Source organism: Cervus canadensis, chromosome 17, assembly GCF_019320065.1.
Source record: "Cervus canadensis isolate Bull #8, Minnesota chromosome 17, ASM1932006v1, whole genome shotgun sequence".
NCBI lineage: Eukaryota > Metazoa > Chordata > Mammalia > Artiodactyla > Cervidae > Cervus > Cervus canadensis.
Window position 1 is genome coordinate 7,429,933 of NC_057402.1, and position 12,222 is coordinate 7,442,154.

Consider the following 12,222-nt stretch of genomic DNA (forward strand, 5'->3'; position numbering starts at 1 on the left):
AGAAATGCAAGTCAAAACTACAGGGAGATAACACCTCACACCAGTCAGAACAGCCATCATTAAGAAGTCTACAAATAAACTCTGGAGACGATGTGGAGAGAAGAGAACCCTAATACACTGCTGCTAGAAAAGAAAGTGGATACAGCCACTATAGAGGACAGTATGGAGGCTCCTTAAAAAACTGAAAAGAGAGTTTGATCCATATGATCCTACAATCCCACTTCTGGGCACATATCCAGAAAATGTACCTCAGTGTTCATAGCAGAACTATTCACAATAGCCAAGACATGGAAGCAGCCTAGATGTCCATCGACAGATGAACAGATAAAGATGTCGTACCTATGTACAATGGAATACTACTCCTCCATAAAAAATGAGATAATACATTTTCCACAACATGGATGGATCTGGAGATGATCATACCAAGTGAAGTAATGGCCTTGCTTATATGTGGAATATTTTTCTTACAAAAAGATACAAATGAACTTATTTACAAAAGAGAAAGAGACTCACAGACTTAGAAAACTTAAGGTTACCAAAGGGGAAGGGGCGGCAGGGAAGGGATAAATTAGAAAATTGAAATTAATACATTCATACTACCATACATATAAAAGCCAAAACCAGTGAGAACTACCACGCGGAGCACAGGGACCCGCACTCAGCACTCGTGCGTGCGTGTGTGTGTGCGCGTGCGTGTGTGTGTGTGCACGCTCAGTCGCCTCTGACTCTTTGCAACCCCATGGATGCAGTCCATCAGGCTCCTCTGACAATGGGATTTCCCAGGCAAGAATGCCGGAATGGGGTGCCATTTCCTGCTCCACGGGGCTCGTACCTGTAAGGGAAAAGAATCTGAAAAAGCACACAGGTGCGCACACGCACAAAACTGAGTCACGGGGCTGCACGCCCGAGCCACGCAGCGCTGCAGACGGATGATACTTTGCTCGTTAACAGCATTGAATTTAAAAGAAAGTTAACTTAAAAAACCCCAGAGACTTCCTTGGCGGTCTAGTTGTTAACACTACGTACTTCCAATGCAGGAGGATGCAGGGTTCAATCCCTGGTTGGGACATTAAGCTCTGTTCTGCCAACCGGTATGGAAAAACAACAACAACAGACTATATAAGTGCTGTAAAGAGGGCTAAAAAATGGGAAATAGAAACATTTCTTCTAAATAAAAAATACAGGTTTTTACCTGTATAGCAATAATAAAGTAATGAAAAAATAAATGTTACCTTCACCAGGAAAGAATTTCAGAAGATAAAATGGAAAACAGTCTGGTGCTGGTACAAAGACAGATGTACACATACAGGGTCACACAGTCTCTGATGAGGATGTCAAGGCTGCACAATGGGGACAGGGTAATGTCTTCAACAAATGGTGCTGGGAAAACCGGATACCCATGAACAACAGAAAAAAGATGGACCTGCACCTCACACATTACATACAAATATCAGCTCCAAATAGATTAAAGACCTAACCGTAGGACATGAAACCGTCAATCTTCTAGAAGAAAACAGAGGAAGAACATGATGTTGGAATGCAGATGATTTCTTGAATATGACAGCAAAAGAGAAAACAGACAATAACAGGACTGTAAAAAACTTAAGACCCTCCGTGAAGCAAAGGAAACCGTTGAGAGTGATAAACGCAACGTACAAAATGAGAGAAAGTATCTGCAAATCATGGACTTCTCTTGTGGCTCAGAGGTGAAAGAGTCGGCCTGCAAGGCAGGAGATGCGGGTTCGATCCCTGGGTCGGGAAGATCCCCTTGGGGAGGGAATGTCAATCCGCTCCAGGGCTCTTGCCTGGAGAATCCCATGACAGAGGAGCCTGGGGCGCTGCAGTCCGTTGGGTCGCAACGAGTCGGACACGACTAAGAGAGTAAAAAGCAACAACAAGCCCGCAAATCTCCAGAACAGGCAGGGAACGGGCAAGTCTCAGCAATGACAAAACCACCCGATTCAGAAACTGACAAAGCAGCCGGAGAGACTTTTCTGCAGAGGCCCAGAGAGGACCCAGCACAGCTGACGGGCTGCACCACATCACCGACCATCAGGGGCTGGAGGCCCCCGCGAGGCAGCGCCTCACAGCACGGTCAGGACGGCCGCCCGTGGGGTCGCTGCGGGGCCTCTCCCGACCCTCCCGCACCTGCCCCCGCCCAGGACCGCCCAGCGGACTGCGGACGGCACAGGCGCCGAGGCTGTGCGCACGGCGGACCTGGTAGGGGCACGGCCCCGACTCCTGGGTCTTGCGCAGGAACCGGCCGTGCTGAGACCTGCAGGGCCGGGGCCGCACCCTCACCCCCAACCCCGACCGCAACGTCCAGGTCCTGCGAGCGCCCGCGCGGGGCGGAGCCGGGGAGGGGCGGGGCCATGGGCACGTCGGCCGCGCGGGGGCGGGGATGAAGCCTGGAAGAGGCAGGGCCACGAGCACGTCAGTCGCGCGGGGAGGGGGTCGGGGGCGGGGCCACGGGCACGTCGGCCGCGCGGGGCGGGGCCGTGGCGCGACGTGACGCGCGGTGGCCGCGGCGGTGCGGGCTGGAGGCTCCGGCCGGCGGGCGGGGCGGCCCGAGGGAGCAGGGCCCGCCGCCCCGGGCAGGCCGGCACTCCGCGCGCGCGGCCGCCGCGGCCCCATGCTGCTGCCCCTGGCCTGTCTGCACGGCCGAGTGGCGCAGTGCCTCACCGCGCTCCTGGTGCTCGCAGAGCCGCCCCCGAGGCCCCGCCGCGGCGCGAGGGCGCACGGCGCGCCGCCCCCGCGCGCGGAGGCCGCCCTGCCCGCGAAGATGGCCGCGGAGCTCTACGCGCCCGCCAGCGCCGCGGCCGCGGCCGCCGCCACCGCCACGGACATCGCCAACAGCAACGCCGCCGCCGCCGCCGCGGGCAGGAAGGGTCGGCCCAGCGCCCCGCTGCCCGCGCCGCCGCCGCCCGCGCCCGCGCCGCCGCCGCCCGACAACAACAACCCGGAGAGCCCCAACTGGCAGTCCTTCCACCCGACCCTGCGCGAGAGGTGAGCCCGGGCCCGCCCGCCCCGCCCCGCCCGCGCGGCCCGAGCCCGAGTGTCCTGTGCCTCTGCCCTTTGCAGGAACGCGCTGATGTTCAACAACGAGCTCATGGCCGACGTGCACTTCGTCGTGGGGCCCCCGGGCGCGGCCCGGAGGGTGCCTGCCCACAAGGTTGGTAGAGGCTCGGCCCTGTGCGCTCCCAAAGGCGACGGGCCGCCTCCCGAGGATGGACGGTCCTCTTCTGGGTGTGGCAGCCGCTGGGGGCAGGGAGGCCCAGGACTCAGGGCCGCGCTGTCTCTCGTTCACAGTATGTCTTGGCCGTGGGCAGCTCTGTCTTCTATGCCATGTTTTACGGGGATCTGGCGGAAGTCAAGTCAGAAATTCACATTCCCGATGTGGAACCTGCAGCTTTTCTGATCTTGTTGAAGTAAGTCTGCCTCCTGAGGGTGGGAGGATGGGGCAGTTCATTGCTGTCTGGTTCTTCCAGTCAGCCGCCTGGAGCGTCCTCAAAGTGCACAGGGACGGATGGGCCCCTCTGTCGGGCGCTGGGTGCCGGGGGTGCCCCCTGCTGCCCATGACTTGGTCCCCGCCCTGCCTAGGTACATGTACAGTGACGAGATTGACCTGGAAGCCGACACGGTGCTGGCTACCCTCTACGCTGCCAAGAAGTACATTGTCCCTGCCTTAGCAAAAGCCTGTGTCAACTTTCTGGAGACAAGTCTGGAAGCCAAAAATGCCTGTGTCCTGCTGTCGCAGAGCCGACTGTTTGAGGAGCCTGAGCTGACCCAGCGCTGCTGGGAGGTCATCGACGCGCAGGCTGAGATGGCCCTGAGGTCCGAAGGCTTCTGTGAGATTGACTGGCAGACGCTGGAGATCATCGTCACGCGGGAGGCCCTCAACACCAAGGAGGCTGTGGTTTTTGAGGCGGTCCTGAGCTGGGCGGAGGCCGAGTGCAAGAGGCAGGGCCTGCCCGTCACCCCTCGCAACAAGAGGCACGTGCTGGGGCCAGCCCTCTACCTGGTCCGGATTCCAACCATGACCCTGGAGGAGTTTGCCAACGGCGCCGCGCAGTCAGACATCCTGACGCTGGAGGAGACCCACAACATCTTCCTGTGGTACACAGCAGCCAACAAGCCCCTCCTCGAGTTCCCCCTGACCAAGAGGAAGGGCCTGGCGCCCCAGAGGTGCCACCGCTTCCAGTCCTCCGCCTACCGCAGCAACCAGTGGCGCTACCGCGGGCGCTGCGACAGCATCCAGTTCGCCGTGGACAGGAGGGTCTTCGTCGCCGGGCTGGGCCTGTACGGCTCGAGCTCTGGGAAAGCAGAGTACAGTGTGAAGATCGAACTCAAGCGGCTGGGCGTGGTCCTGGCGCAGAACTTGACCAAATTTGTCTCTGACGGCTCCAGCAACACCTTCTCGGTCTGGTTTGAACACCCCGTGCAGGTGGAGCAGGACACCTTCTACACGGCCAGTGCCGTCCTGGACGGCAGCGAGCTCAGCTACTTTGGGCAGGAGGGCATGACGGAGGTGCAGTGCGGCAAGGTGACCTTCCAGTTCCAGTGCTCCTCTGACAGCACCAACGGGACCGGGGTCCAGGGCGGGCAGATCCCCGAGCTCATCTTCTACGCCTGAGGTGCCTGGGGGCCGGCCGTGCTGAGGGGTGGGCCCTGTGTGTGCAGCCAGCCCGGGACTGGGAGTGCTTGGAGGCGGGGAGCACTCTGCTCCGGTCGGGCCGCACTCGCGGCCTGTCTCCTGTGTACGGTCAGCCCGGGCCCGGGGTGTGACGTGGACACTCCCCTCCCCAGCCAGAGCCCTGGTCTCTGAGCCGTGGCTGCTGGGCCGGCCTCACAGGCATCTCCTGTACAGTGGGGTGTGCATCTCAGGTGGAGGGCGGGTTTGGGGGTGCAAGGCAGGCCCCAGGTTCCCCCCCAGTGTCGCCTCCCACCTGCTTTGAGGGCTCTGCCCTCTCCCTTGTCCTCTTGGATTCTATTCTAAGTGGTTCTAAGCTTAAGACCACTTCAAATCCAAAATGGGGAAAGTCACTTCAAGTAGTTCACCTATTTAAGTGGATTTTCATAATAAAGTTTTAACAAAATGAGAGCCACACACAGGTGAATGACTGCGAGTCTCACGGGCCTGACAGCCCTAACAGGTCAGCGGGCAGTCCCATGGGCCCACCTGCCCAGGGTGTGCCCTCTGCCAGCAGCCGGGCCTCCACCCAGGAGGGCTTGCTTTCTGGACTGCAGCCAGACTGCCATGAAGAGAGGCGTCGGGTCGTGTCTACCTTCCAAACTGTCACTCTCCACTCAGAGTCGTCCCATCCGGCTCCAGTGTGGAGGGGGTTCTCTGCAGGGCTTGGGGCTCCAGCCCCCGAGAGCAGACCTACCACCTCAGGCTCACGGGCAGCCTGCACGGGCACGCTGTGGCCTCGGGCAGGCCCCTCGGGCCTCTTGCCTCTCTGCTCCCATGCTACAAACTCCCAACCAGTTGCTTTGTCCCTGGAAAACCTCAGCTTGACCCCAGAGGGATGCGCCATGTCCCTCAGCACAAGGATATAGCCCCGTCAGAGGAGGACGCCCTGACCTAGTGCATTTCTGCCCCCACCACCCTCACCCCTGGCCCCAGGGGACCATCCTGTGGCGGAGGGGGGCGGGGCAGGACTACAGCCCCTGCCCACCCTCCCTGGCTCCACATGCTACCTTAGTACAAGAAAATGTGCTTCTAGACACCCATGGGCGACGGAGGAGTCTCTCCGGCGGACGGTGAAAGCTTCACCCATGGTGAAGCTCCCATAGAGGCCCACCCTGACGGAAAGGCCGGCTCCGTCTGTGGGGGCCTTGCTGTCCCCAAGGCCCTTGTCACCGGGGTCCTGCTCGCACCTGCCGGGGACTGACCGCAGCATTCTTGCACGGGAGGCGGTTTCCAGGCGCCAGTGCCCCGCTGCGGGTCCTTGTCCCGCATGCTGCCCTCCCGCCCCACGGGCCCCACAGTACCTATGGCCGGTGCGTTGATGCAGAGCTCTCTTGCCAGGAGGAGGAACGTCTTGCCCAGCACATAAACGTTCACCTGTTGTGAAGAAACACAACTCAGGACAGCCCTTGGCAGCAGGAGAGTGTGTGCTCCTCGGTCACCTTTCGGAGCAGCCCTACTGCCCCCCACAGCAGCCCGGGGTGCCCCCACCCCTCGTCCAGGTGGCTTTTTAAGACTCACTGTCTCAGTGGCAGCTGACTTTGCTGAGAAGGAAAGCTGCCTGCAGGACAGCTGGCTCAGCAGTATCCTCCAGAGCCCGAGGTGCCTGGACAGCAGGGCCCAGGCCGCCCCTCCACCCCGCTCCCCGGGGCGTCCTTGTCGCGTCCCTGCAGGCCAGCGCAGGTGTGGCGGTAGGTCTGCAGACCTGAGTGCCCTGCCTGCTCGCCCCTTGAGGGCCAAGCCCTGCCCAGGCCCATGCCGGGCGTCTCACTGTCCCAGCCTGAGGGGACAAAACCCCGTCTCTACCTGTCCACCCCAGCCCCCCACAGGATCCGGGTCTCGTGAAACGCTGGCTCTGACCCTCTGCTCTGACTCCCCAGAGGGCCCCCTGCCCCGATCAAGCCTGGCCTGTGGGCCCCTTGGCCAGCCCCCAGGAGGACGCCAGGCACAGTGACGAGGTGGCCGAGTGAGGGCCTGGCAGACCTCCCATCACAGGGCCTGCGGACAGCACTCGGGGGCGCACGGAATGGGGCACTGAGCCCCCCTTAGGAGAGGCGATGGGGGTCCCTGTGGGCACCAGTTGGGGCCAGACCCCCTGCTCACCCCACTGGCAGCTACTCTCTGCCCTCGTCTGACCCCACCCTAAGGGCTGTAGCTCCCAGAGGGGCCTCTGGGGGTACCCTGCCCAGGCCAGCCTCCAGCCTGCCGGTCGTCCCTCTGCCGGGCCTCCCAGCACGTCCCTGACGCTGCCCGCCCGTCACACCCCCGCACCCGGTCCCGCAGCCCGGGCAGATGACACCTGAGTGCTGCAGGAGAGGGTGCCCTGGACAACTTCAAATGAAAGATCAAACTTTTAAAAGGACATGTGTAAAACGTGTGGTTACTGTCAGAGATGCTCACTGCCATTAGTATTCTTTAGAAATCATGACACTGACACTTTGTCTGAGGGTCACTTCCGAGTCTGCAGCTGGCTGTGGGTGCCCCCGGGTCCATCTCACTAAGGGGGGGAGGGACAAGGGACCTCCTCCCAGGATCCTCGGCACAACAGCTGCCCCCGGCTCCTGCCAGCAGCCGTCAGCTGTGAGCTCAGCGCGGGAGGTGCTCACCTGGGCACGTGTGAGAGTGAGGATGGACTGAGTCCTGAGCCTTCCTGCACTTCCGCTAGGCGGATGGCCCTGGGCAGTGGGAGCCCTCGACATGTGTGCACGACACCCACAGTCAAGTAGACATCTGTCCTGTGCGTGCTGAGCCTGTCCCGGCCTCACGCCCTGGAAGGGCCGGGCTCATGACTGCCAGGTCACCGCCCACCCTCCTGGTGCCCAGGCTGGGTTCTGCCCAGGACAAAGGGCCCGAGGCCCGCCCTCCCCCTGACCTGTGTGAACTGTCTGTGTGGGTGCAGCCTGCACGCACGGGGTCCTACTGACCCTGACCCAGCCCCAGGGGAGGGGAGCTCTGCTCCGTCACCCCTCCACCCCAGCCCTGTGTCCCGCTCCCCGAGGTGTGAAGCAGGAAGCACCGGAACACCGCCCTCCACCTTCCAAGCGGCGCCCAAGTACTTCTGGAATGCTGTTCTGAGGAATCGCCAGGAAGGAAACCCGCACGTGGACTTGCCCTGACCAAACACAGTATGTGGAGAACTGGATTTTCATGATCCCAGGGATTCTTTCCAGGGTGACCCCAGAAGGTTTCAGCAGGGTTGCTGAGAGATGCTGTTTATACAAGGCAGTCTCTGAGGTCAGTGCAGGTCTGTCTGCCCACCGTGGGGTTGCTGAAGGCCCAGCCCTGGGCCAGCTTCCTTTGGGAGGGGGGATTCCTAGGCACTTTGCGTGCACCCTCACAATGGTCTCATCTGCTTTCCCTGACATGGCGTGACGTTAGTTTTCTTTCCAAATCCTCAGTAGAGAGCCCACCAGCACCGAGCCGAAGCTCACCCAGAGCCATAACCAGGGCATGTGCAGACCACAGTGGCCCCGCCCTGGAGATGGCCCCTCCCCATGAGCATCCCATCCACACTGGTGTCCCTCTTGGTGGTCTTACTATTACCATCAGTCATTTGGAAATGAGAGGAACCCAGAAAGCAAGTTTCTCTAAATAGGCTGCAAGTATTAATATAAGCTGTTACACTGTTTAAATGTATGCACATGGGTCCATTTTGGTCTTTTAAGAACCTCCCTTGCCTTGGACGAAGGTCAGCTGGGCCTCCTGTGGCTCTACAGCCAGCCCCCCGGGACACGGCCAGCACCCTGTGTCCAGTGTCACCCTACCCCTTCTGTCCACCAGTTTCCAAACCGAGACCCAGGCCCTCCCTATCCTTCGCCTGTGGACCCTCCCAGCCGGGGTGGGCGGGGTCTGAGCAGGGCGGGGGGTGGGGGGGGGGTGCGTCTACCTGGAGCAGGTCGCTGAGGTCGAGGAGCATGTCTGCACGGGAGTCAAGGAGCAACGACCAGGCCCACAGGCGCCGGCCACCGGACGGTCTCCGGGAGGCAGACCCTGGCTGTAGATCTAAGCTCCGGGATCGCGATCCAGAGGCGGCCACGTCGCGGGGAGGGGGGATGGGGGGAGCAGTGAGTCTCCACCACGCAGGGGTCGGGGCTGGGGGCGGGGCTACAACATGGACCCCGGAGCACAGCCGCCTGTGCGGGCCAGCCCCTGCATCTGCACGGGCCCTGCCCAGCCTGGCCCACGAGCACAGGCACCCACTGCGCGCCCGCTGGGCACCAGGCAGGGGGGAAGACACACACACACATGGGACCCCTGGGTGGCTGGCAGGCACTGCCACAGTCCTGGTCTCCAGGGGACAGCTGGGGGTACTCTGGCATAGGCCCTGTCCTCCCTCTCAGTAGATGAGTAAGGAGTAATCAGAATACGTCCTGAGTGAGTCAAAACCTAGCCAGCCACACACACAGAACTATATATAAAACATGGGCCTCTGAGAAAAGCAGCTTGTCAAATGAAGTGAAGTTAGTATTACTCACGCTGAGGCTTTGAGAAGTAACTGAGAAAGGATCCGGTGACACTGAACCAGAGCCTGGACCGGGCATCCAGAGGGAAAGAGGGAAGGAAGCCCCGAAGCCACAGCCTCATTCCAGCAGGCGGCGCGCTCTGAACATGACCGCCAAGGTCCTTGAATAAAAGGCACCTTGTTTCCCAGCCTCTGAAGACGGGCCCTTCATCAGGGAGTGCAGTGAGACAGAGGAGACTGCAGAGCAGGCCAACACTAGTGAGAACTTAGAAAACAAGTGAAATCACAAGTGAAAGGAAGGCCACAGTGAATACATGAGCAGGAATCAGTGACCACAGAAAAAGCTAACACAGCCAAGAGACCAGGTGCTGTCAGGCTCCAACAATATCACACCGAGGGACGGACAGCGGGGGCCTGAAGTCGCCAAGGGCTGGGGCACTGGGCGGGTGGGGGGGTCTTCAGGGGAGGGGAGACTACATGCCTCCACCACGGGGGGTACACGGCCTCTCTCACTGGTCACGCCCAAGAGTGTGGCCACCAAGAGTGAGCCCTCAGGGCGGCTGTGGACATCGGCTAACAGAAACGACCAACGTGTGTCTGCCGAACAGAGCTCTCTGTGCAAGCCCGTGACAGAGAAGCTCTGCGTGGGGTGGAGAACGTGGCGGTCAGCACAACTTCGTAGACCCAACGCTGCTCTTAAAATGAAGTCTATTTTTGAAATGATACAGATAAAGTGAATGTCCCAAAAAGGGGCAAAAAAGGTTTGAACAGGTGTGTCACAAAGAGAAGCAAAGAGCCCCCACACTGACGGCGGGGACAGCGGCTCTGCAGGAGGGCCTTCCGGCCTCAGGACAGCCAGCGGTTGAGCCCACGCCGACCACGCCCACGCCCCAAGGAGGGTGAAGTCACAGAACTTCGCGCACAAGAGCAAAGACGGGAAGCAGCAGGGACCACCACACACTCCAGAGATGGGCCTGCTTCCCAGGCAGGGCATTCCGGAACTAGTGAAATGAACCCGTGGGGGCCCTGGGGAGCACGGGTGCCTCGGGGTGGGCTGCTGGCGCTGCCCTGCTCCCTGAGGAGGGGCTGGTCACACAGACCTGTGTGCTCATCAGAACTCGTCCGAGGGCACGATTGAGACTACGCATTTCATTTCATGCCGGTTTTGCCTTAAAAGGAAAGAAGAACCACAAACAAATGCTGGGATCTAGTCAGGTAATAATCCACCTGCTGAGGGCTTGGGGGCAGCAGGCAGATGTCTGCACCGTCCTTTCAAAAATGCCAGGAGGACAGGCTGAGGGACCAGCGGGCGGGAGCAGGGGAGTGCAGACAAGGTGTGTGTGCAAGGAGTGGTCAGGGCTTACCACTGTATCATCAACCCTCTCACCTTTCTGATGTGTTTGAGAGTTTTCATGATAAAATGATAGGGGTGGGGGGAATGTGTGTATTTTAAAAAGGAAACTGGGATTCAACTTTTAACCAAGTTAAAATGAAACGGCATTTGCGGTGCTTGAACAGCAGCGCCATCAGCACTAAAGGGCAGAAAAGGATGACTGCCCAGCACCCACCCAGCCCCCAGGGCCCCGCCCCGGCCACCGCGGGGGCCCTGCTCAGTGAGCCCGAGCCCCGGCAGCCAGCCGGCGGGCAGTTACTCACAAGCCGGCGCTCAGCTCTGCTGAGAGCAGCAGCTCACGGCCACGCCCCGCCAAGGACAGAGGCCGCCGGACACCGCACCCTGGCGTCCTGCCGCATCAGTTCTACCTGGCGGTGACGCCCGGCCCTGCGGGAAGTCCAGAAGTCGCTCGGGAGAGTGCAGCAGGGGCCAGCGGCGCCCAGACAGCAGCTGGCAGTGGGGGAGAGGGAAGCGGCAGTCTGCTTTGGCAACTTCACCTCCAGCCACAACGAGAAGGAGAGCGACTGTGCTGTGGAGAGCAGGTCTGAGAGCCAGATGAAGTGCAAGCCGCTCTTGGAAGTCACAGGGTAACCACCAGGAGCTGCACCCGAGGGCAGGAGCCTAGAAATCTGGGAAGGCCAGGGGCCTGCCGGCGGCTCCAGCTCCAGCTCAGGGCACCAGCCGCCCCGAGGGCAGGAGGCCAAGGCCCAGGCCGCATCCTGGAGCTCACACAGCCTCACAGGACTTCCAAGACAGCCAGCCTCGAGGGACCCGACTGTCAAGAAGTGGGCCCAATGCCACGCACACAGCCCCTACCGCCAGCCTGGTCAGCTCCTGCTCCGCTTGGGCAGGAGGGCGCACAGGCTCCACGCCGCGGCCAGCAGCAGTCAGCTCCCAGGGGCGAGAGCGGGTGGAGACCCCCGTGATGGCCCCGGCAGGTCCTGCCCAGGTCCTGCACCAAGCACCCCGAGACGCACAGCAAGGCCCAGACAGGCGGCCCTGGCTCTCTGCCCGCCAGAGCAGACGACAGCCCTTCTGGGTGAGAAATACCCACAGCTGCCACAAGTTTTCAAATCCTTCCAGCAACTCTATAAAAACTTATTTTCCTGGTGACTCTCATGGTACAGAATCCACCTGCAATGCAAGAGACCTGCATTTGATCCCTGGGTTGGGAAGATCCCCTGGACAAGGGAATGGCTACCCACTCCAGTATTCTTGCCTGGAGAATGCCGTGGACAGAGGAGCCTGGTGGGCTACAGTCCACGGGGTCACAAAGAGTCAGACACGACTTAGCAACTAACACACACATAAGCATAACAGACAGAAGCAGACCTCCAAAACCAAAAGAAAACTCAGACAACGAAATCAGATTCCTCAATGATCCCACTGTTAGAGTTACATTAAAGACTTTCATATAACTCCAGAGATGGAAGATCTTACCAAAGAATTGGAATCTAATAAAAAACAATCAATGAAGTTAGGAAGTTAGTAGATTGGTTTAATATCCAGTGACACACAGCAAATGAAAGGATGAAAGAACTCAAGATATATCATGTGACAATATTCAGAGAGAGGAAAAGAAAAAGAAAAACATGGAAAATACAAAACACAACCTGAGATGTGAGGAAAGGGTTTAATGTGCATGTAACTGGAGTCCTTGCTCCTTGGAAGAAAAGC

The 12,222-nt window shown here is 59.7% G+C and overlaps 2 protein-coding genes across 6 annotated transcripts in view; one reads left to right on the top strand and one right to left on the bottom strand.

Annotated features, from left to right (window-relative positions):
• The window catches only part of BRF1 (BRF1 RNA polymerase III transcription initiation factor subunit), a 58,761-nt gene that overhangs the window by 18,029 nt on the left and 28,510 nt on the right, over positions 1–12,222 (bottom strand). For 2 of the 5 annotated variants that reach the window (XM_043489420.1, XM_043489419.1), the window contains 2 exons: positions 8,577–8,608; positions 5,995–6,067 (listed from right to left, as the gene is read on the bottom strand). The exons of 1 other annotated variant lie outside the window; for it this stretch is intronic. In XM_043489420.1, coding sequence (XP_043345355.1) covers positions 5,995–6,067; positions 8,577–8,608 — 105 coding nt within the window. Of the gene's footprint in view, positions 1–2,217; positions 2,348–5,994; positions 6,068–8,576; positions 8,609–8,886; positions 8,890–11,415; positions 11,437–12,222 lie in introns of those variants that run through there. 2 more of the 5 variants (XM_043489425.1, XM_043489422.1) reach the window with 2 other exon arrangements.
• Positions 2,504–5,099, top strand: BTBD6 (BTB domain containing 6). The gene is made up of 4 exons (XM_043489426.1): positions 2,504–3,006; positions 3,082–3,172; positions 3,310–3,428; positions 3,601–5,099. Exons 1-4 carry the CDS (start codon positions 2,633–2,635, stop codon positions 4,631–4,633), a joined length of 1,617 nt encoding a protein of 538 aa, XP_043345361.1. The 5' UTR covers positions 2,504–2,632; the 3' UTR covers positions 4,634–5,099.